The following is a 25,602-nucleotide window of genomic DNA, read 5'->3' on the forward strand; positions in this document are numbered from 1 at the left end:
TGATATGTTAATGTACAGACTTGAAGTTTTCAGTTGGCCATATTCCTTTAGTGTCAGTCTGATCACCATCTTGTGCTTTGTGAAAGGTATGCCCAAACTCAGCTATAGGTCATTATAGGATGTTCACAAGGGCCTGTAGGAAGAACTTTCAATAAGGCTGGCTGTGGTGTTTTGCTAAGTCTCTGTTAAAGTCTTACAAGAGCAACATTGGTACCATAAAATACGTCCTGTAAGGAACATGATTTTCTATTGTTATACTGACACTTTGTGCGCTTTATGAATCTGTCATGGGGCTACTAGTCAACCTTTGCAGCATAAGCCGACCAGAAATATCCGTTTATTCTGAAAACCTCAAACACAAAAATTAACTGCCTTTGTCTATCTTCTCTCCAGGAATTTTAGGTAAGTCAGCTGATGAAAGCTTTTTGTGTAGGATGCTCTTTTGTGGCATACTAGTTGAGACATGGTCTTCAAAAATATTCTCCTCCTCTAAGGCCGTGTGTGTTCCATTTTTTCATGTGCATACCTCAAGTACTTCACCTCACTGAGCTTCAAATAGTGGCAAAATCCAGCTAGAACAAAGTAATTCTAAATTGTAGTGAGATAAATATTATACATGTATTATTATACACATATATGCGTACCTATGTATGTATATCTAACATTGTTATACATAAGTATTATGTATTAAATGTAATAGTACATATTACAATATTATCTGTATTACACTATAAGACATACTGCTCTGCCCATCTACTTTTCACAGTTGTTGATTACTGGGCCTCACTGGTAAGGTATTATTTCTGGGTCTTTAGGGCTTTTCCTCTCCCATGAAGACACTGACAATCAATTCTAGAGGAGATTTTTTTTTTTTTTTTTTTTAATTAGCATCAAAAGAGTTGATGGTGTCCAACCCAGCTGCAGATGTCCCAGATAAGGCTTCTAAAGCAGCCTGCATGATACTGACTGTGTGGCCATCCTGACTGCACAGACCAGCTCTTCTGTGAGAGGTGTAGTACATTGTTGAGATTTGGGATGGGAGGGGAGAATCCTCTGGTCTTTTTCATTGACAAGACATGATATATTTTGCACCCTAGAAGACCTCAGGAGATAGGTGGCTTAGATTGTTGACTCCTCCTTGTGCTTCCCCATTCCTGCCTCTTTCGCATCAGTTTTGTTCTGATTTCTTGGCAGAGTGAGTAGTTTTATGCCAGATGAGCAAGTTGAAATTGGCTCACCAAGCAGTCAAACAACAGAGCAAATGTAAGGGAGGGCACAGGACCACCACTTCCGTCAGTCTTGAGCTTTGAGCTTAACAGTGTCTTCTGACTGCGCTTTAAGGCAACACCTGTTTGTTTGGTGCTCAAGATCTCTGAGTCATAGTGGAAGCAACACTCCTCAAACACTGATTCCACAGCTACTAACTATAACCTCTTGCCTAGAACAGAAGAACAGTTAATCCTTCTTGGAGGCAAGATGTCCAACATCCATCGTACTAGAATTTATCTTTTGAAGAACTTGTTTTGGGGAAGATCAGACTTGTTGCTATAAGGTCCTATCTTGTGATCTTTCAATGGCCCTGATAACCTTCATCAAGTAGTGACTGCTCATCTCAGGAGAAACCATGTATTTCAGTCCTCTTAGCTAGTAAAGGAAGGGTCTTTTTGGCAGGTAATGAAACCTACTTGACACATTTATTCTGGGGCTTGTGGCTGAAAGAAAAAGGCCACTGTCTCTGTTTCTTATCTACCAAAAAATTCTTGTCCTTTGAGGGAAAGGAAATAAAGGCAGATCTGTGGTGTCTGTGACAAGCTTTTTCAGTAATCTATCCTGCTTCCCTTCTTCCTCAGAAGAGTCCATCACACCTGGATTCTGCCTTTGAGAGGAAACGGAGGTGCTGTACATGCATTTTGACCTTCTATGGTTGTCTAGCAGTTGGCTCACCTGAATGCATGGTACTTCTGCACATTCACAGTTGCCTGTGTATATGGGCAAAGCATCTTGAAGAGTTCTAGTTATTGCAAGGTAATTAACTTTCTCTAATCTTGTTAGACTTGGAGCCCTTTTTTAAAAAAACAGTATTAGAGAGATTGCTGGGTGAATATTCTGGGGGTTTCTTGTAAGTGGATTTTTTTCAAAGTCACTTTAAGTTAGGGATAAAAGTAGAGGATATATGGCTTGTCTTTAAAAGCTGTGTCTTTCCTTTCCCCTCTCCTCCTTCCCTCCAGTTAGGAAAATCATTATTTTAGAAGATGTGGAGATGAAATACCGAGTCCTACCTAGGGCTTCTTTTCCTGTCTAATTGTGTGAGTACTTTCACACATCTTAAACACAGGGGAGAAGGACAGAACAGAAGAGCTATGGCTTTTTGGCAGTTCCTTTTTGCAGCTGTGCTGCTCTCTCTAGGTCAGCCTGCAGTACAGAAATTTGGTTCAAGCACCAGCAACACTGCTAAACCATTTTGTGAAGAGGTCAAGAGTTGAATAATCATCCCGTTGATAAGTGAGCGAGCCAGAAATTCTATTCAAAGAGGACAGTGACTTCCTGTGCTGCTTACCTATTATAGGTCACAGAAATCATGAAGGGAAAATGGGGGATTGAGAGTTCTCTAGCACATGACTGTTTATGTAACTGTGACTTTTAAGTTTTATTTGCTGCTATTGGTATAATAAAAGGAGTTAAGGCAGGCATTCGTGTCTTTATTAAAATTATTTTTTTACAAGCATCCCTATTGGAAAATCAACATAGTTGCTGCTATGGGTATATAGTCTAATTGGATGTGGCTGTAGGTGCTTTTTAGTGGTGGACCCTGTGGGGTGTCAGCGGTCAGTGTGCCCAGCTTCTCAGAGGTAGTCCTACAGCACACACATCCGTGTGGCGCTGTGGGTGTGGGAACCCGTGGAAGTTGTTCAGCCCAAAGAAAGGGCTCAGCCCAAACATTCACTCTTTTTTATTTGAAATGCTTAAAACCCAGCCTGAATACAAAACAGATAGTTTGTAGGCAGCTAGACTGAGCAGTTTATATAGGATACCACAGAATAGACTTTCCAGATATGACTGCCATTTTTAGGCCTGTGCATGTTGCTTTCTGTAGTGCCTCATGAAATCAGCAAGGGCTTATGTGAAGCTGACACCCAGAGACAGTGTGAATTAGAAAGTGATGTGATATTAGCAAGTGATCTTTTGTAATTATTTTTTACCATTGCTGAAATGATGCACTTACACAGTGTACATAGTTTACCTAAAGGTATCTACTGTATTCAGTCCTTAGCTCCTTCATTATTTTCTCCTCTGTATTATGGTCAGCACTAAATTCTGATGTGACACTCTTGTGGCTGGTAATTCTCACTGAATGTGCCATTTGCAGTTAGGACTTCAAGTTCCTTTCCTCTAATTTCATCATGGAGCTTCTCCGGTATGGCTTCTGCTTTCCTTGTTCCACTAAAACTGTTCTGCCCAGAGTGGCTAGCAACCAGTGTCTGGAAAGTTTCAAGGCTTCTGTGCCAGTGGTACTTATGGGGCTCAGCTGAAGGAAGTGAGCATCCTTCCATATTGCATTTCTAAAGGGTGTAAGTTGACTCACTGTTGCTGAGCTAAGACGGAGACATTGTGGGCCTGTGTTCTTTTCCTGGATGCACAGCCATTGGCGGTGATGGGAAGCTCCTCTTACCTGGATATGATGCTGATGGTAATAGCCATGATGGAACCTGGATTACAGCACCTGTAAAGAGAGAGTATTCTGAAATGAACTGCCACAAAAGCAAATTTTGGCTGTGGCCTGATCCCTAACGTCGTTTGAGGGTTCTGAGAAAGCAGGCAGGAGGGAGTAAGACATGAGAAGCCACCCTGGAGGCCAAATATGAGCACACCTCTTCCTTGTCCATGACTAGTTGAATGCCTTTATAATTGTCCATGCCTTCTTGGTTAATGCCTTTGTAGTTGTCCATGCCTTCTCAGTTGTCAGCTGCTGCTTCTTCTCATTCACTTGCCTTGTCTTACAAGTCTTGCTAAAAGTCACACAAGGCTAAGTTCTAGGTTGCTCAGGTGTTGTCTCTGCCTTAGTTTTGATGCATCTGCCTATTTACTTGGCCTTAAACTGATGGCTGCTCTGAGTCAGTCTGTGTTTCCTCGGAACTTATGGGTGGCTTACTGCTTCATTTAAGTTTAATGCATCTTTTTAAATTCTTTAGGTATCTTTGCAGAGCTCCTCAGTTCCATAGCGTAAACATATTACTTAATCCTAGCTCTTTCAGTAGCCCTAGGTATAGTGTTTAGTATAAGATAATACGGAGAGAATTGTTTATGGTGGGCATTAGAGATGGAATAAGATAAGCTGTTGGGACAACAAATTAGGAAGATGACCTGGGTGCCAAATAGTCAACAAATGCAACTGTAACTTTATTTAGATTGACACAAACTTGAATGATCATATCTGAAATCCTTATATAGATGAAATCATTTGATATCAAGATAATAAAAATGAGGTTTGCTCTCCTATCCCTTTAAATCCTGGTACTGTAGATTCCCAGATTTTTCTTGAAATGTAACTGCTGAGGTTAGGGTAATCTTACTTAATTCATCTCATCAGCAATTTTTCTGTATGCATTTCTTTGATATTATTTGACTTCTACCTGCTTTATATTTGTTTCAATTTTCATTCTGTAATCCCATAATTACAACTTCCTTATGTTTCATATCAATGTAGCATATGGATTTGCAATGTTTATTTTGTATTGAAGTTCTTTAATTATTACAGTGAATGATTAAAGTGAAATTTTATCCCTCTTAGTATGAAAATTCGGTCTCTTTAGGGTGGGTTCATTAGTTGTAGCCTCTTCTCAGACAGTCTCTGGTGATCCAAATGGTGTTCTTTCAACCATGTTCTCATTGTCTATGTCTGTCACTCAGTGCCACAATTTGGAGACTTCCCTTTTACATGTGCTGCACAGGCTGTTTCTAGATCTAGCCTGCTACATTCCTGTTTCTCCACTCCAAGTCCTATGAAGTGGAACTGTGGATCATTTCACACTTGCCGCTTTGAGGAATAGCATGTGTACATTATTTTGCATACAGTTAAAGTTTCCAGCATCTGAATTGGGTGGCTCAGTATATGAATCAACAAACATGTTAGTCCTTTTCAGTTTTCAGATATAAGTAGTTTGGGCAAGTTAATATTTACATTTCTATTGATATCAGGGTCAAATTCTAATCACCACTCCTAGTAAAAGGGCAGATGCTCGCAAAGTGAAATAACATACTTTGGGATCAATAAACTTTGTCTGCCAAACTGATCTCTTGAAGAGGAAAGAGAACTTTTCCATATTTGAAAACAAGCAGATGAGTGGGTGAGCAAGGGAAACTGGCGCTTCTTTGAACAGTGCTTCTGCACACATTTGGGACTTTGCCAGAGATTGTCTGCTACTGGACTACATCAGTGGCAGCAATCACCCAACAGTACCTTGGTGCCTTTTGTCATTGCTGACAAGAGCATGTAGTGCTTGTGTGAGGCTCCTGGATGTGTGTGGTGGGGCAGTCCCAGATCATGCAGGGCACCTGTAACTTCCACCAGCATCTGCCAGTGGCAAATGGTTTGGGAAGCTGTTCTCCTTCTAGAACTGCCAAGGAAATCAGGGAAGTGCTGACAGGTCTTGACCCTTGAATCATGTTGAGAAGAGGCAATGTGATGAGTGGGTACTCAGTAAAAGCTGGTGAAATTTCCAGCCAGGTCTTGTTCCAGATGAAGTCAGTGATAATTTGCCTCGAACTCTGAAGTTACCTTTTCCTGCTTTGCAACTTCCACGTTGTTTCTTACCCATGTTTAGCATTTTGGACCGTAATAGAAATGAAATGCCGGTAGCTTAGTGTTCATAAATAATTCTGCAATAACAAACTATGGTATGTTTATGGTGGAGAGAAGAAATTTAAATGTGGCATTACGTTTCTGTTCCTAGCTTTCAAGGGCTTCTCACTGGAGCTTCTTAGCTGTATTGCAAGAGAAAGGAAAAACATGTCATGCGGATCTTCTGCCACAGATGTGAAATACAGCTGAAGCTTCTTGACAGACATGGAGGTTGACTCCTGTTTCTGACAAACCTGATCTGGGTGTCCCATGAACCATAAGAGTTGTGAGGGAAGGTTTTATTTAATTCAAAATCATAAGGAAGTTGGTGGATTGGGCTGATTTCTTCTGGAGTTCTCAAGCTTGTTCAAACTCACAGGCTCACAAATCAATGGGAATTAAAGTCCTGCCTTGAAGGCTTTGGATGGCAGCTTAGCTTAGAAATGAAATTGCCAGGCTTCACCATTATGCTTCTAAACCAATTCACCACTGTTTAAAAGGATGCTTGACTGAGCACATGATAAGACACTGATGCTGCTTTTTTTGGCATTAACCTTACAGCCTGCAAATACAGTGGGCTTGATACTGCAGCAACTGAGGGAATTACTGAGAAGAGGAAAATTAGAACTGTGTCAGCAGTTAAAGGTCTGGTTTCTGGTTACAGAAAGAAACTGCACTGGTGGGGGAAAAAAATCCAGCTGGCTTTTGGGATAGAGATGCTGCAAAGGAAATTTGCCCTTTGTCATGGAGACTGCTTGGAGATTTGAGCATCTGAGTGGTTACAGGTAGACTAATAACAGGAGGGGGAGCTCTCACTGCATTACCCAAAGAGACGGGAACTTCTGGACTTGGTTGCAAGCCTTTAAATGAAGAATACTGCACTTCTGCGGCTCCCTGTCAATAAAATGTCGTGACTGCTCTTCATATAGGCAAGACCAATGGAGAGTGTGCATGTCTGGAAAAAGAAAGGCAATTTGTGTCCTGTCCCTATTTCTTCTTCTATTGCTACCTTATTTTTTTTGGTTCTGTGCATAATATAGTTGAGCTGTGTTACTTTCAAAGAAAGCTGTATTGCAGTTCTGCCACAGCAGATGTAGTTCCTTTCCCTGCATCCTTACCATCAACTTCGAATACTAGCGTCCTGTTCCTCAGCTACTGTGAGTGTTCCCTGAGATGTCAGCTTTAGAGAGGAGGGATACATAGTGGAAATATATGTGGGACATAACTTTTATGGTTAGAGCAAAAACTGGTTCAGGTGAGAATGAAGACTCCATTTCCAGTGCAAGTAGGATGAACAAGATTGAGAGATTTGTAAAACAGTGTTGTTTAACTGGTGTTTTAAAGGCCAGTTACAACTAGGAAACATATCAACATTAAGAAATTGAGGTACATGGCAAGGAACAGAGAAGTTTGGGGGTTTAGTAAGCTGGAGATTTCTCTAAAACAGAAACCCACTTCCTTTTGTAACCATTTACACTTAAATATCTCTCAAACTGTAATTTTTGGATGACATGCTGACTGAAGGGCAATGCAATTCTCGCTCCCTATTTATGGATGGGGAGCAGACACTCAGAGAGAGAGTAGGATTTGGGGGGTGGGGTGTGGGAGGAGGGGTTGTTTAACACAAAGAGATGTCAACAGACATATGGATGTAAGTGGTAGGATGCAGGCTAGCTGTGGCTCAGGAGCTGTATTGTGGTGTCAACTCTAGGCTGTGTCCCAGAGGGTGTTCACTGCTCTTGGTGTATTGGTTTGGGCAAAATGCCAGCAAGACGCTTTGTTGGCTTCCAATCTAGAACTTGCTTGCATCTGGGATGAGTGGACGGATCTCTCATCTGAGTGCACCCAACTGTACAGATATGCCTCAAGTTACTTTTTAATGTTCAAGGGTGAAAAGGGAATACATTCAGTTCTCCTTTAACCTGCGTAAGTGCTGGTTCAACTGATAAGCACCTATCTTCTTTATTTGAATGTGCATGGTATTGGCCTTTATGCACATGTTATTGTTAATAACTGTGTCTATGATGTTAACTTTGATAACGTAAAAATAATTCTAGGTAAGTGCTTTGGGTTTTGCTTGGCTTTTGTTTGTTTTGAATAGGAAAGATGAAAGATGCTAGCCCTCTTCTGCTTGAATTACTAATCTAAGGTAGCTGAGTGGTTTTACTGTGGGCTCTTAAAACATTGGTGAATTCTTTTCTGAAGGGTTTTGAGTAAAAGGAACTTACTGTGACAGACTATTCCTCATATTCTGTACAACATTAAAGAAATAAATCTTTGCTTTCAGTGTATGTTGGTATCTCTACACTCATGATACATTTGGCTGTGTTTTTCCTCCTTAAATTCATTGGATCAAAGCAATAATATAAATCTAAGTTTTTATTCATCAACTTCTCTCCAGGTTTTGTAATTTGCTGGAATTAAATAGGGAACCTGGGAATAATACATTATTATAGATACAATACATATCATGCAGCCTTATTTCCAGAATGTCAGTGGAGGGTTATATTAAATCCTTTTGTTTTGCTGTAGTATGATTACAAAGATTCTTTTGTAGCTTGGGACATGGAGTCTAAAAGCAAGAAATGTGAGAGGTATCTGTCAAGTGAAGATAACATGACCTTAATTTGAGCATTGCTGCTGCTGTTAACTACGTTCTGGTTGGTCAGCAAGATCTGCAAAAAAAGTCTTGGTCATGTCTGTATGACTCTGAATACCTATCAGGAAGAAGAGCAATGCAGGGTCACAGTGCTTTAAACACTGTAAGTTAGGTCTCGGGAGAGACTAAGACGTGTTGCAGTTACTGGAGAGGAGAAAACATAACTAACTGCATTGAGAACAACACTTTTTTTTTTTTTCCTGCTGAACTAAGTTCAATTTAGGATGGTCTTTAAAACTTTAACGAAGAGTGACAAGCAAATGACAAGCTAGTAGTGTCTATATAAGAAGAAAAAAACCCCAAAGTTTAGTGCTGTGTGTATATTCCTTTCCCAAATAGCTGGAGAGATGAGAGCTTTAGCCTGCATTAATGTATTAGTCGTTTCAGCTGTTCAGGAATGAATTGTGTATTATTGGTGCAAATTTTATTTTATTTTAGATAGGGGTTACTGCAGGACTGGGCTGAGATTTGAAGTGACTGGAAGAAACTACTTTGAGTAGCTACCCACCTGACTGAATTTTGAAGCATGCCTGTGCTAGCTGTACAAAGACACAAGTATCCAGTAATTTTTGGGCCTGTTAAATCTCTGCTCTACACTACAGAGTTTGTAATATTTTGCAGGTGTACAGACTATACCAATAATGAAATATTTTCAATATATGAACATGTGTTATGTATATTTCTATTGTTGCAGTTTTAGCTGTTTTAGTTATGCTGAAAGATGACAGGCCTGTCATGATTTTGTCTTCAAAGAAAGACTGACTTATGCTCCAAAAACTCTTTCCTGGTCGTTCAATCCAGGCTGATGCCAAGTCTGTGCACTTTAGAGAGATGTTAGGTGACTGTTCAGGAGGGTCTCACAGATTTACACAAATTTGGGAATAATACTGTTGTTCTTGGTTCCACACAGATGGTACCAGACAGGAAGAAGTGGAAGGTGAACTTAGTGAAGAAGAACGCTGGTTTGGAAATTCTTCAGAAACTCCTTCAGAAGCATCATATGGAGAAGTCCAGGAGAACTTTAAGTTGTCTCTTGAGGACAGAATCCAAGAGCAGTCCACTTCCCCAGATACTTCTTTGGGAAGTGCGACTCCTAGCAGCAACACAGCAGAGCTGGGATCCATTGAAAGTGAGGCGCAAAGAGACACATTACAGAGCAAAGAGCACCTTTCTCCTGATGTGTCATCTCTGTGTGAAGAAGAACCTCCTGGTCCAAATAAGCCACTGAGTAGTAACCTGAGGCGGCTGCTGGAGGCTGGCTCCCTCAAGCTGGATGCTGCTGTTACAGTCAATGGCAGAGTCGAGTCCCCTGTAAATCTTGGCTCAAACCTCTCCTTCTCTCCACCTGCTCATCATGCCCAGCAGCTAAGTGTTCTTGCCAGAAAGCTTGCTGAGAAACAGGAACAAAGTGACCAATACAATGCAGGTAGTCACTTTATATGGAATCAAGGTAAGTGGTTGCCAAACTCAACCGCTACCTGTGGTTTGTCCCCTGATTCAGCTATCCTGAAACTGAAAGCTGCAGCCAATGCCGTTCTGCAGGACAAATCTCTCTCAAGGACTGAAGACACTATAAGGTTTGAATCCTTTTCCTCACCTTTTAGTTCTCAGTCAGCCAGCTCCACGTTAGCAGCTTTATCTAAGAAAGTGAGTGAAAGAAGCATGACTCCTGGGCAGGAGCACCCACCTCCGGCTAGTTCTTTCCTTTCTCTGGCTTCCATGACCTCTTCAGCTGCCCTTCTCAAGGAAGTTGCTGCAAGGGCTGCAGGCACCCTGTTGGCTGAGAAAAAGAAATCGCTGGTTGCTGAGGATCCCCTGCAGCTTTCAGAGATGAAGCAAGAGAAAGCAACTCCACCACAGTCTTTGGAATTATTGTTACTTCCAGTCCCTAAGGGAAGAGCATCCAAACCCACTAGTACAGGTATGGGTAAAGTTTAAGTCACTAAGTAGAATGTATTTGTTTTGCTACAGGCTTATATAACATCTCTTCAATGGATCCGGATTTGGTTTGATTCCATGTGTTATGTGAATAAGAAATAGGTACTTTAGGTAAATAATAGAAAAGCTTCTTAAAATACCACTTGAAGACCAAACCATCACAACTGTTTCCATATTTGAAAGATATGGGTGTGTACAGTTCAGTGCTTTTTTTTTTTTTTGTTCCATACAATGATATTTCCCCCTCTTACCAAGTTCAGAATAAGTCCACAAAAAATATTTAATGGAGAAGATCAAACAATCTCTGTTAGGAAGCTCACAGTATCAGTGAGCCTGTACAAAACTAGTGCTTTTGAAATATTGGACAAGGGAGAATTCTCCTTCCTGCTGTCTCTGTCACAAATAGACTTTTGTATAATCGCTTACTACCCTGTCCTAATTTACTAGAGTATGTTATTATGTTGTCACTTTTCATTAAATTTTTTTGCAGCAGTTTGGTATTTTACAATCCTTTGTCATTAAAAAAAAAAAAGTGAACTGAATTTCTCTAATTTCCTCAACAAGAGCCATTTTACACTTCTGACTTCCCTCCACCAGTTCCAGCTGTTGGCAGTCAGGGAATCAGGCTTATAGGGAATAAGAAGAAATAGTCTTGGTAACAAAAGCTTTCAAAAGCAGGCAAGCCATGCAGGGAAATTTAAATGATCCATCTTCAAAATAAGGAAAAATAAGGTTTCTTTCATCTATTTCTATACAAAGTTCTCATCATGGATTCTTATTTCTGGTAGAACGTACAGCTTCAGGTGTTGTCAGTGTTCTCCCTTGAGTGGCATTCTGATGCAGAGGGGAAGGACATGTCAGCTATCCTCACAATACACACAAAGTCTTTCAGTATATTAGAGCTGAGTTTTTACATTAGTTTTTGAGTATTTTATCAGGAATAGTAGCTTGACTGTACAGGTGTAGCAAGCCAGTGTACAGATATGAAGCCTGACATGTTGTATAATTGCACTGCTGTCTTTCTGACCTAACCTTTTTGTTTAGGGATATTATGAGGTCTGATCTGTCCCTGTGCAGCTTTTGGTAAAAGCTCATAGGGTAGAAGCTATTAGATGGACAGCAATACTCATTCCTCCCTTGGAGGAGGAGGGAGAGGGATGTGATGAGATGCAGCCAGTAGCAGTTTTTTTGCTCTGAGTTACATGTGTTCTACAAATGCTTTGCTGGTGTGTTTTGCAAAGGCAATTAAAGTGGCAAACAATTCTTGGCATGTGTCTGGCCTAAGGTTTTCATTAGTTCAGATAAAGTCCTTTTTGGAGAAGCATAAGCTAAACCAAAAAAAAGGTCCTTTTGTTTGGGAAAGGAGTACCCACACTGGTTATGCCAGTGTGACTGTGGGCATTAATTTAATCTAACTTTCCCCGTGAAGACTGGCTTTCACATAAGAAAAGCAGCAATGTATAGAAAAGGAGTAAGATTAAAATTTATTTGAAGTTATTAGTTTATTTTCTGCTAGAGGAAAAGCTGTTCACATCATAAGTTTTTACTGGGGAAAGGTTGTAGTAAAGTCCAGGTTCTGTGTTTTACCAACAAACTGGGGATTTTTCTGTGTAGCTTGTACTAGGGGAGTGCTCTGTACCAGCGTGAGAGTGTGCTGGTAATACTGGCACTTTATAAACTAGCTCTCATGCAGCAAATTTCTAGCAACTATTCTCTTTGCTGAAGGCTCAAGCATAGTGTGCTGCTAAAAGATAACAATGGGGGCCGACTGCCTCAGGTCCTTGGTAACCAAGGAACAAGTATTCATTTTTTATAATATATGAGACTAGTATCCCAAGAGGAAGGGTGTTTCCTTTCAGTTTATACGCGCTGGGCCAATGCCAGTTGGCATCCAAATAAACTTTATAGTGTAATGTTCATAACAAAAGTTACTTTAAGTCCATTTTCTGATATACTATTAAGCTTTATTATTATTTATTTATTATTAACTGACTGAAAATAAAAAGCAAGCTGTTGGTTAGCATATCTGGATGTTGATTATGGAAAGCCAGACTCCTTGGTTCCTTCAGCCATGGAGAAAAGCAGCTTACAAAAACAGGTCACTGTTTAGTGACCTTTGATTGAAGACTTCACTTTTGTAAAAGTTGAGTAGGGCAGCTGAGTGTGTATATTTGCCATGAAAATAAATGTCACACATTCCTGATTCCTTTTGCACATACAACCTTATGGCACTAAAAGCAAAAAGCAGTATTTCATTTGATAATGTTTTGTCTTTTTATGTCTGTGTGATTGCTCCTTGAGTCATGGGTTTTTTTCTGTCTTGTTCCTGGAGAGAGACACATTTTCCCAGTAGGCGCAGCTTGAGAAGTGGGGTGTTTTATTTCCCCTCTCATACTTTGAACTTTTAAAGACACTGGTGAGTTTACTTTATTGTTAGGAATCTGATTCACCCACCAACAACATCTAGCTTTGGTTATGAGATCAATACTCTGTGAGATTAATTAGATGTCGACAAGTAAGGAACAGCAAAGATGGAGTCTATTTAAAGAGGAATAAGTTAATAACAAGAGTATGCCTCAGCTCTTTTGTCCACCATGCTGAACTATTTGCTCAGAATTATTTCAGGCAAGAAGCTGGAGCCATGGCTTATCTGAACAGTCACCTCTGAAACTGCATGTCAGGTTTGGTGGACCTAATCATTACTTGCATAGGTTATAGTAAAGTGATACAGAGAAGATTAACTTTTCTAGCAATCTGTTAATAATGCCAGTTTTATACAGAGCTCATGTGTTTGGAATGAAATTTAGAAGGAAGCCTGGAATCTCTGTTAAGCTTCTGATGTCGTTTTTGAAAGCGTGTGGTGGCAGACCCTTCTTTTACTGACTAAATGCTTGTTTGGTGTAACTTTTTTGCCTGTGATGCTTGCAGTTTTGTTCCTGGAGCTTCTTTGGGAAACACTGGCTGATTCCTTGCTGAAGTCGCTCTTTCCAACTAATTGACATCATGTGACATAAAATAGACATCAATATAAATGAAGGAAAGCTGAAGCCCATGATTTTGTGGGCTGAGGTTTATGTAGTATAGTAAAGAGCTAACATGTTTCAGCTTTGGAGAGCGCTGACAAATTCCTGTGTACCATTCATTGTCATTGTTACTGGTGAAGTCACATGCATTCAGTCTAGTTCTTTGCATATTTTTTAATGTGCTAAATTACTGTTGATCCATCTTGTTTGCAGATTTATTTTTAATGGGGCAGAAAACGGGTAATAGCTTGGTTACATGTTACTTTTCTGGATCCTTTGTGATGATAACCAGAGACTGGAGAAAAGCTGTGATAGAAGGAAAAGAAATGATATGTAAAAATACTACCAGTATTTTTTTTCTGTGGTTTATCTTTCTCCTGCCTTTTGTGAAGAAGTAAGTAAAGATATTTAAAAACTGGAACACAAGCAAATAGAGCGTCTTAGAGGTACAGAGGGGAACAATTCGATAATACATATAATACATTAAGTGTGATAGAATATTTCACAAGGAGAATTTCTGAACTTGCAGAAGTGCATGCTTTGACAATGTGTCCTTTTTTGTACTTACAAAATGACTACATAATCAGTTGAATTACGGTGGTTTTGTTTCCTATCTAATAACAAGAAATATATTTTAGGATATGACAAATATTTCTGGAGGTTTTTATCATTTAGTTCCTCATCAAGGGAATTTGATGTTTGCTATATCCTTATCAGTAGGAAATACCTGATAATAATGAGATTAAATATTCTGAGAATTTCTAAGTAGCAGGATGCACATTGCTGAGGTCTGGATATTTGAAAATAGTCTGTCTTTTACAGTGAGGAGGAAGGCTTCCAGTTTCACAGTAACACTAGGCCTGTCTTTATAATAAGCAGAAGAAATCCTGGTGAGAGGATGGATGGATGGATGGATGGATGGTTAGTTGTTTAAAGTCAGCAGCAAGGAATTTCTCTTTTCTTCACCCTTATGATGATTCCACGCTCAGCAGACTAACCATATTTGCTTGATAAATGCATCAAATCCTTTTCTTTTCTTAGGTGAATTGGGCAGTAAAGCAGAATGCAAACATTTAGGAAGGCAGTAGATTTAAAGCCCTGGCAGCTAGAGGAGCAGAAGGAAATCCATGACCCAAAGACCCCTGATGGCTGAAGTTGCAGCAGCATCTGCTTAAGCCATAACTAAACAGTTTCAGCAGCAGGGGTTCTGAAGTCATTCACTTCTGGAGTTAAATATATCTGATACACAATACTAGCATGCTTTTCAGTTAAGCTGTGGATTGTTCTATGCTTTATATCCTGCTTCTCTGCTTGCTAACTATCAGAATACAGGACCAACAGATACAGGAAATGTATCATTTTTTCAACAGTTTAGCTTATTTTCCATACCCTGCTACAACTGGCCTTTGATAGGAAATGAAGCTGTGAAGTGATGATTATGAGAGACATCCATCTCAGTTCAGTTAAATTATGAGGAACATTAGAACCAGGTGAGATAGAGTACCATCCCCTACTGATTAGCCAAAGGATGTTTGGGACATTAACCTTTATAAATTATGGTGACCTTTCTCAAAGGGAGAATAACTAGATTAAGGGGAAAAGGGATATGCAGAGGGGAGGAACTGAAATTTCTGGTACATGTTGTTTAACTGATGTGTCTCTTTGCAGATTAAATTCTAGCACTGAAAAATGGTATCTTGAGTGTGTTTACAAGGGGAAAGTATTCAACAACTAGCTATAAAGGATCCTCTCTTTTTCTTCCCTCTTCTGCAAAGCTTCAGAAGAAGAAGGAGGAAAACCTTTCCAGTGTCCGATCTGTGGTTTGGTTATCAAGAGGAAGAGTTACTGGAAACGGCACATGGTGATTCATACAGGTTTAAAAAGTCATCAGTGTCCACTCTGTCCATTTCGCTGTGCACGCAAGGACAATCTCAAATCACACATGAAGGTAAGGGAAGTGTCTACTGACAACCAAAACACTTTAATCATCAATCAGAAAATGATAGTATAACAAACCTATTTACTTGCAAGAACAAAATTTCCTTAGTTGTACTACCAGTGATGCCTCTATTTAAATAAAGAGACCGTAAAAAGAGAAAGAAGAAGCTTTTTTCCCTTTGCTTCCTTTTCCATTTTATACAATGTGGAAACTACCTTGGGTTGTGTCAACTTAATGCAGCACAAGCTGTCTGTGACTGGTCTAGTTCTAGACCTGGAACCACCAAAGCAGGGATGTTAGCTGAGATGTGACATCATGCAAACACAGCAGTGCTGCTTTTCAGGGTGCCAGCTAGTGTCACTGCATCACACTAAGTGGGCATACCAACGTGGCCAGCACTAGCAGGGGATGTCTCCATTAATTTCTGCAGATAGGCCTGCAGTTTTAACTCTTCTTGCTTTAGTTTTTAACTGCAGCACCTCAGCGGTGAAGCATCCAAACCAAAATGAATGACACATTATACTGTAATGTTTCATTTTCAAGTGTTTCCATTAAGTTTAAAGTGTGCTTTTAACTCACCCTAAGTTTTAGGCTCAAATTGAAGATGACCTTTTGAAGGAAGCAACATCTGTGTTGATACAGAAAAATATATGAATGTAAAGAAACTCTTTGCTTAGCTAAAGTGCTACATGGTTACATCATACAAAGTGCCTGGTTTTGCAAGCTGTAGAACATACTTGAAGTAAAAATGGTACCTGTCCCATTAGCCCATGGATGAAGAAGCTGAAGTGCAAAAAGTTTCCCTTGTTAATGCAGTTGAGTTTTATAATAACAGTGAAATATTTGATTATAGTTAGTATTTTGTCTATTTTAGACAGATGTGTGTAAGAGTACCAGACTGGTGTGGAGGGGGACAGAATGCCTGTTCAGCTTTTATGTGTGCTATTGCAGAATTGGAGATCGCTAGACAAGAGTCTAACATTGCTTCTTATACCCAAGTAGCTATTTGCTTCACTGTAAATGATTCAGATGATTCCACTGATCACAACAGCAGATCTTGCTGTATTTCAGGTCTTTGCTAGGTCTGAAATCATCCCCTTAAAGTCTGAAGGCTCATCCCTTAATGCTCCTACTGTGGATCAATGCGCTATTCCCAGGCATCCTTGGTGTATCATGCTAATCCTTATCAGGTACAAGTAGGTTTGGTGTATATGGCTCCCGCTTTTAAGATTTGGTGTTCCATGTTGACTGCGGGGCACAGATTGCCATTTCCAAGCAGAAGATGAGTACAAAGAATTGGAACACAGCATGCTAAGAATGGTTTTTAGTTTTCAGTTGTTGACAGCCTGCACAGAAGCATGCATCACCTAAAAACTTGCTATTCCTTGGCGAAGACCTGTTGTCATCCCCTGCTTTGTAAAGGACATCCCTATTATTCCCTGCAGAAATTCTTGCTGTCTGCTTTTTTTGCTTTTTTTTTGGAAGAATTATTTGCAGGTTGAGGGCCTATCTCTTCCTTTTTGGCATGGTGATTTCCATAGGTGGCCACAGGTAGGATATTGGAGAAAATTAGGGACTTTTTCACTGTCTCTGTGTGCTATCAGGCTGACGGTTATCTGAAGCCATTGTGCTCTTTTTTGCTCCTCACTTAACATAAACCCCTTCCTTAACTGAGCCCATGTAATCTCAAAAACAGACTCCTTGTACAAACGTAATATGTAGTGTTAATTATTTGGTAATATACTAATTATTATCAAGTAATGCTCATTTAGACATCACTGAGATCAGAGTCAGGCCCAGAGCTGCTTGACACAGTGTAAGAGATTGCAGCCTCCTTTAGCCTATGGAGATAAGATTTGATGTCTCCCCAGTCAATGCAGCCCAGTCATGCAGGTCATGATGGACTTGGTTGGTAGCGTTTGCTGGTAAAGCTGCTGCCTATTTAAGATGAAGGCAATTGTCTTACAAAATTAGATGGCCAGTATTTGGTCTTTTGCCCTTGTTATAGTCTTATGGACAGATGTAAAGAATCACAAGCATGAGAATCTGAAAGATAACGTTTTACCTTAATTTCAATGGGTTTCATATATTTTTCTCAATTGAGTAAGCCATATGTAAGAATACTTTCTATCACATAAAATTGAAGCAGGTGAATAAGGGGGTGTGTTAGTCATGTGTCCAACAGTATCAGACATAATCAGAATTCCCTTTCGTGAAAGTATAAATTGATAACAAGATTAAAAATAAAAACCATCAGATTTCTAATTATAGAAAAGTGCTGCTTTTAAATCTGTGTGTAAGTAAGTATGAGATTATAATAACTGACACATACACAAGCCAACAGTGTTCGAATTGGAATGAATATACATCAGAAATGATACTGCACAGCTGGGACTTACTTAGGATGCAGCATTCTGGTTATGCCAGTTGGATGTTTCAGTTCTCTTCATTGTCCTAGGATCCTTTGGGAGCTACCTGGCCATATCTGCTTCCTGGTGGGCAACCCACGTAGGTAGAGCTGCTCTAGCTCTCCACCCCTCTCTTACTCCCTGTGAGTCAGCTGTGGCTACAGGTGAAGACATGTCTTTTAAAGCTAAAAATGCTACTCAAAATTAGGGTACTAGGCTGGTGTCTGTCATTCATTATAAACCAATTTTTATTCTAGGATATTATCACAAGCCAAGCTTTTTTCCTTTTATGCTGCTGGTGCTCTTTGGTTTTCATGTTTTAAGTTCTATTGGTAAGGATCACAGACAAAACCTGTTGGGGTGTTTTGTCCAGCTGCAGTCCTCAAAATCTAATAGTGTTGCCTTTTTTCCTCCTAGGCAGCATAGCTGTGAGCTGAAGCACCTCCTCTTTTTTTTTCTCTAGGTTCTTGTACACATTTTCCATTGAAACTGGTCATTTAGAGAATTAATTTCCATGACTGGTTTGTGTGTGTCCATATGGATCTTCCTTATTGTGTGTATCTTTAGGTTAATGAATAATAACTATATAATACAAATAATGTGTAATTTTATGGTAATTATAACATGTCAAACTGATTGACCCAGAACGCAACATTGCCAGCATTTTTGGTGTCTTGTCCTCCCCTGCTAGATAAAATCTTTAGAGAGCTGGATTAATTCCAGCCCTGACCCATATTCAGATCTACATGTGCTACCCACCATGTTGATGAAGCATTCTTCCAGTAAGGGCACTTTGCCAGGACCGACTCACAACTGGAGGCAAGGAAGTGAAAGGCAAGAAGGGAAGCAGAAGGAAAGTTTCCACACAGGCACACCATGAACAAGGGAGGCTGAGTAGACTGCCTTTTAAGGCACGCAGTGTTATCTATAATTGTTACATTGCGTTTAGATTTCACAGTGGTAGGCACCTTATAAAAATCCTAAAATAGACACAGTATGGAGTTTTATTATTCTGGTTTGGAGACAAATTATAGTACATGCATAACCACAAGTTTTGGCCCTTATTCCCAGGACTCTGGGGGTACCATTTCAGGACTTTATTCTGGTATCATAGCTTGGTTTCCAAGGGTGCTGAGAATACTGAAAATGAAGCTGGACAAAATGAATGGGTAACTGAGACAGGTGTCCTGTCCAAGCAGGCAGCAAGGGTTGTGCCTGAGTCCTTCTCTGTGTTTATCTAAACATACATTCAGTTGGAATATGTTGGTTTCTTCTTGAGCGGGAGAGTCTCTTACGTACTACTTCTGCAGAAAGCAACAGAAAGGGGTGGTATAATCCAGTAAGATGTATTCAGGCTTTCCTATTTTTCCTGCTAGGGAGGTAGGGATTGAATTTACCTCGGAGCAATACCACAAGCATCAGTCAGATATGGCCAATTGGTGTCTTTGGATCATGCACATATATTCCTCAGCAATCGGTGGACGGCTAGGCTGTGAGATCATACAGATATGTTCCAAGAAAGCAACAGGATATTAGCCTGAGCGCTTGGAAGGGGGAATGAGGAAGAGGAGCATATGGCCAAAAATAATATCTATAAATGTTCCTTGTGCTGCTATATAGACATAAGGCAGAAATGGGTGAGCCAGCTTTTCTAGCAGTGGAAAAGTTTGGCATTGTGAACACATGCTGAAGCATGATGGTATGACAGAAAATGAGGAAAGGGAAGATTAAGCTTAGCAGAAAAGTTAGATGCAATGGCAGACAGGTCATGTGATGGGCAACCATAGGATCTTCCTGCTTCTATTGCTTACGAAGAGCAACCATGTAGCGAGATCTCAGGGTAATGTTCCTCTGTAATATGAAGAGTGTTATAATCAGCCTCCTGATTAGGGAGAGGCTATTAATTACGTGACAGTGGGAATAAAGAAGGGGCTTGAAGAATGTAGCCTGGTGCTTGCTACCTCTTATGATTTGCTTTTCCCTCTTTCTTCCTCAGCTAGGGTCAGACAACAGAATAAGCATTCCTAATCCGTTTTGGTGAAGTACAAGACAGGTTATTTTAAAGCATCTTCACCATATTGGGAGAAGGAGGTTGACTGTATTTTATGGGAGGGGTTTTTATTTAGTTTGGTTTAAGCTAACCCTTAAGAGCCCTGGGAGGCACCTGTGATTCCATTCTCTCTTCTCAGCGGAGGGGAGGTAATGCAAACTTGCACAGCTTTTCAACAAGTGAAATCTGTACCCTGCATCTAAAGACAGGTACCACAAGTGACTTCAAGTATCTGCCTTTTAATCTTGTCACTTTTCGCATATGAGACAAGGATAATAAGGGCTATGCATTGATACCTTAAATCTTAAAGAAAAAAGAAAAAAATATTTTTTTTGGAACACTAGTCCAGTCCAGCCCTGCAGAGAGGCTTTTTTTCCTCTTTGCTTTCAAGCAAAGCAAGGAAATAGTTTCAAAAAGAAAATACTATATAAATAATGTATGTATCCTGAGGGTGAGGATCATATCAAAACTAGCACTGTAGCACTAAACTTTTGAAAGTGCAGTATTTTAAAAATGAGGGAACTTGTAAGAAAAGAGCATGGAATAAAAAAGCAAAGGGCACAAAATAGGTGCAAAATGGAGACTTCTCAAGTGTGCTCAAATGCAGTTGCAGAAGAAGGCATTTTACTTAGAGATTTAAAAAACAACAACAAAACAAAACAAAAGCCACATCAAACCAAAACCCAGAAATTAGTGGCTACACAGGTTTGACACAGGTATGCCTAAGTGGCCAGGTTGTAGTAGTGGTTGATTGTAGTAGTTGCTTAAACAGATGCCCCTCATGGAAATGTTAATCTACTTGAAAGTTGGTGAGAAAAATAAAACCTACAGTAGGCAAAGAAAAAAGTGATAATTAGGTCATAGAAAGTAAGTAAAGAGTGAGTAGCCAGAGGCAAATTAGCAGTGAATGGATTCAGCCCTCTAACCCTCTTATGTTCTGATTTTGCTTAGGGATGAAGTTTCTCAGAAAAAAAACACAAACAAAACGAACAACTTTCCTCTTATTCTGAGTGTTTAAAAAATAATAGCAAAAAACCCCTGCTAAGCCCCACAAAAGAAAGGTGAATGCCAGTCCTTCCTTTCCTGTGCCTCATAACTGGAAGGAAGAGTCTGTGCAAAGCATTACCCCAACTTTAAGGGAGGGGAAAAGAAAAGACCTACCTTAACAGTACTACAAAATTGCAGGACGTACCTGTATCACTGTTGCCCTCACCCTACTCTCCATTGTATCCTGTTAGGTGAGATCACGTGTATTTGTAACTGTGGTACATCTGTATGGGCCAGTGTGTACTTCCCATGACTTAAATTTCCTGGTAAATAAGCAGAGATGTTACTTTTAAGTATGAAATGTTGATTTAAGAAACTGATTATGATACCAGAAATGTTAGTATGTCAATACAAAACATAACAGAAAAAAAATGCAATGATACAAATTATGTGGTATGATAGGGACGTGTGGTTTCTGTAAAAGAAAATCATGTGTTCTTCGACTAAGATGTTTTGAGCATGTCAGGAAAATCATGGACTTAAGAATCAGTTTAAATTTATTTGGTCTTTAAAAAAGCCTTTGGCAAAGCTTCTCACTGAGAAGCTGCCAAATAAATTAAGCAATGTGATGTACTATGGCACATTAGAAATTCACCAAGAGACAGTAAAACAAAGGGTAGGATGGAATTAGCAATTTTAAGCATGACAAAAGGCTAACAGAGGAGTGTTCCATTACTAAGGGTAGAATTGTGTATGTTTTAGCAAATACAATCTGCACAAAATGATGACTGTACGTAAGAAAATTGTAGATGATACAACCTTATGTGCGTGAATTGAGATTAGAAAAGGCAAAGCTTGAAAGGGAATAAAAAGACGCTGGCTGACAGGTAAACAAGGGGGCAAATGAAGTTATTGTTGACAAATGCAAGGTACTGCACTTTGGAAACAGGAGTCTAATAATAATAAAGCACCTGGCTGTCTGATATAATGAACTGTAACTACTCAGGGAAAATATCTGGGTATCATTGAAGACAGTTAAATGAAAACCTTTACTTGGCATGTGCAGCAGTGATTAAAAAGTACAATTAGATACTTGAATGTCTGTAGAATAAAACAGTGATAATACTGAAAATATTACAATGCTTTTATTAACATATGGTATGCTGCCAGTTATGATAGTCACTTCTGGTCACTGCATCAAAAAAGGTGTATCAGAAATAGAAGGGATTTTAAAAGCTGGCAATGAAAATGATTAGTGGGATGGCAAGAACTCCCTTTGAAGAAAGAAGCTGTAAAGAATGGGACTGCCAGATATAGAAAGGAGGTGTGATCAAAATAATGTATGTGATAGAGAACATAAATTGAATGGCCTCTTTTTTTCTTTCTTGTAATGTAAGAATGAGGAGGCAGTAAGAGAAACTGAAAGAAACAAGTAAAAAAATAAATAAATTTGACCAATAGATAATTTGTATGCAAGTCCTCAAACTAGGCCTAAGGTTTGTAAGTATTATGTAGTTCTATTGAAAATTATTGTGTACGTCATATCAAGCACACACTGAAAAGAAACTGTAGAACCACAAAATACTATGAGACTGGGAAGACTGTATGGTTAAGAGAAAGGTGTTACAAGCACTTTGCACAGTCAAGGAGAACATCCACAGTTAAATGAAATAACTCAGAAGGCAGAAGTCCTTAGTGTTTCTGACATAAGTCAAACAGTAATTTTGTAAGATTTTGAAAGAACCGTTCGGTATGAGCAGGTTATGTGCTGTGTTTGGTTGCAGCATAATTCAGAGACCTGAATCTGGCAGCAGCTGGGCTCAGACTAGGACTTTGGAGAAAACTGGTTAGCTGTCCTCTTATCTCTTCCTGCCTGTGGTTCCTGCAGGAACATCCTAGCAGAGTCTGAAGAGGGCATCTGCCAGTTTCGGTAGCATTAGCACAGTGTAAGAGCCATTCTCTGTCTCATGGAGGGAGAAGGCAGCTTTTTGGACTGCAACATTGCATGATCTGGATTTACCCTGTGGCTTTCTGTGTAGCTCTACAGGGTTTCTTGTTTCTTATTCTGTGCAAATAGTTGCTGCCTTGACTTTCCCTCCAAACATCATAGAATGGCAATTCTTGGCCCTTTTAGCTGCTGTCAAGTGAGAAAACAAGGGATAGTTTTCCCTTTAAAGGGACTTTAATTCTTAGCTTCTATTTCTAATAGTGTTCAAATTTTAAAATAAATATTATTATTTATTTATGTGAATTAAAAAAATATTAATAATCTTGTGGTGAAACTGGACCCAGGATTTTGGGGGGGCTAAGTACTAGGCTTGATGTTGTTTCATATGGATTTTTTGTAGGTCTAAAATTCTTCTTTTCAAAACTGTAAATATTTGGGTTTGAATTCTATCATTTCTTGGTTGCAAGTTATAAGTGTACTTTATTTTGTGAGAAATCTATTGGTGATTCTGCTATTGTCTTTGGGCAGGAGAAGAATCCAAATCAGGTGAATCACACCACACACACCCCTTCTCATCCATTCTCAAAAGATATTACAGGGGTGGCAATATCTCTTCTGGGGAGAGAAGGGTTCACACACAGACTTTGCCACCTGACTGCAGCAGTGACAGCCTTCAGAAGGCATCGTATTGATGATTGTGATAAGGGGCTTCTAGAAGAGATGGTTAAATATGTAGGCAGGGAAGTGTTGATTGAAGGGGATCCTGGAGAGAAACCCTGGCACACAGAATCTCGGTGGGTGTAAGAGATAAAGTTGCCATGGTGAGAGTGCTTGCTACCATTAGTACATCTCAGTGCTCTTCATGAAGAAGAGTGCTTACATACTGCTGTGCTCACAGACCATCCTGTTTCCAGTAACGTAGACAGGCAATCTGGTTGGCATTTTTGTTGTAACCTCTTAATATTTAGAATTTATTGGGCTGCTATTCTTCTGCAAGCAACAATGCTTTAAAACTGTCTTAGGTTAGCATTAGCTTCTAATGTTTTTTGTCATCAGGTGCAATTATAAGATTCCAGGATTGCTTTGTCTGCAAATATCATATTTATATGATACTGAGAATGTCATTCTGTAAAGCAGCCGAGCAAGAGAAATTCTTTCTTGCTATCTGTTTGTTTAGTAACTGATCTCCAGAACCCTTGAAGAATGACTGAATGAGAAGTTATACAGCACTAATGAAATGAGTCTTCACTGAATGCAAAATGAACTAAAAGAGGGACATCTCCCATCTTCACATTTTAGCAGACCTGAATTCAGGTCCTGTGTATGTAGAGCTGGGAATGCTGATATGAGCTTGTGACTGAATTCCTCTTACTATATAGAAAACTAATCAGACCAAATCTACAATCATGGGAAACCCCAACCTGAATTTTGACAGAGCTGTGTTTGGGAAATGCCACTGTTATCCTAGAGCTTTGCAGTGTCTGCACCAGGACTCTCAGGATCTAGATCTCAGCTCTGCAGGAAACTGGAAAGTGCTGAAAGCCTTAGCTAAATCTAGTTTTTCCAGGCTCCCTGGTGTAGAGCTGAGCTTTGATTAGAGCTGGAGCTCTCAGGGCTTTTGGACTCCCAGGCTGTAGCAGTGAGCCTTGGATCCCTAGCACAGCTGACTGCTTCTGAGCCAAGCCCAGGGAGCAGGGGGTAGAATGCCACTCAGTAGGGTAGGGGAGTCACACCTCGTTTGCCAAGAGTTCATCAAACCTCTCCATGTTTCAGGTGAAATGTTTTGTGTTCAACAAATTGCCTTTTTCCAACAAAAATCTGTCTCACTGAAATGTTTCCAACCAACTCGAGTCACAAGTGAAAGTGAATGTGTGGAGCTCAGTCTGGTTCCAGTTTGTCCTGATCACATGTTCATCAATTAGTAAGGAGCAAATGTATGTATTTGCCAGTCTTTCTACAGGGAGTAGCCTGGGGTGTGCTACTGTCAGGATTTAAAAATCATTTGTGAAGCTACAGCAAAATATTTTTCAATATATCTGTCACTATTATGCTAAGCTCAATTATTCCTCCTCTTTCACAAGTATTGTGTTAAACAAGAAATTGTATAGTTATAAGTATAGAGTTCATATTAATGAATGTTTCTGTTCAAATAATTGTAAACCATTAGATATGGATGGATAGGTAGAGTTCTTTTTTTAAAAGTAATCAGAATCGGGCCTGAACATGCTAGGCGTTGTAGTCATACTGGACCATACCATCTCTATGAGAAAGAGCCTGCAGGCAAAATACGAGAGTACAGTAACTATGATCATTAATTCACTGATGAAATAGAATAAATGGCAACACCATCTCTCATGTTTGTATTTTATTGTAATGGAACTGTTTATTTTCTGGTAGAATTAATTTGCAACAAGCTGTTTCAATAGTGCCTTGGTATTGCCAGGTGCTGTGTTTTTACTCTAATGATACTTGAATCAATGCAGTTTGGTGTTTTGCTGGGTTGCTCTAAACAATTGTTATTTATGAGGTTGCACAGAATGATGATGCTTAGTAGATCATGTAATAGATGGGGTGTGTGTGTGTGCTTGTTTTTTTAATCAAGCAAGCTACTAGTTATAGCTTGGAAGTCTTTTTATGCACTGGCAGGTCATCAGGATCTGGTTGTAAGGACTGTTTGATCCAAAGCAGGCTTCATTATTTCCATGATGTAGAAACTGATTTTCCTGATACTTCTTTTTTCTGTAGTTGAGTCTGATGTTTATGTTCTTTGACTTATGTGTGAAAGAATCTGACTGCCCTTAGTGTCTGACC

The 25,602-nt window shown here is 39.6% G+C and overlaps 1 protein-coding gene across 5 annotated transcripts in view; it reads left to right on the forward strand.

Annotated features, from left to right (window-relative positions):
* ZNF827 (zinc finger protein 827) overlaps window positions 1–25,602 on the forward strand; it is a 106,452-nt gene that overhangs the window by 16,480 nt on the left and 64,370 nt on the right. For all 5 annotated transcript variants that reach the window (XR_005105652.1, XR_005105650.1, XR_005105651.1 and 2 more), the window contains exons 2-3: window positions 9,409–10,419; window positions 15,235–15,407. Coding sequence is in view for 2 of the 5 variants with exons in the window: in XM_037396657.1 (XP_037252554.1) it covers window positions 9,409–10,419; window positions 15,235–15,407 (1,184 nt within the window). In the remaining 3 variants the exon portion in view is untranslated. The remainder of the gene's footprint in view (window positions 1–9,408; window positions 10,420–15,234; window positions 15,408–25,602) is intronic.

Source organism: Falco rusticolus, chromosome 1 (assembly GCF_015220075.1).
Source record: "Falco rusticolus isolate bFalRus1 chromosome 1, bFalRus1.pri, whole genome shotgun sequence".
Classification (NCBI taxonomy): Eukaryota; Metazoa; Chordata; class Aves; order Falconiformes; family Falconidae; genus Falco; species Falco rusticolus.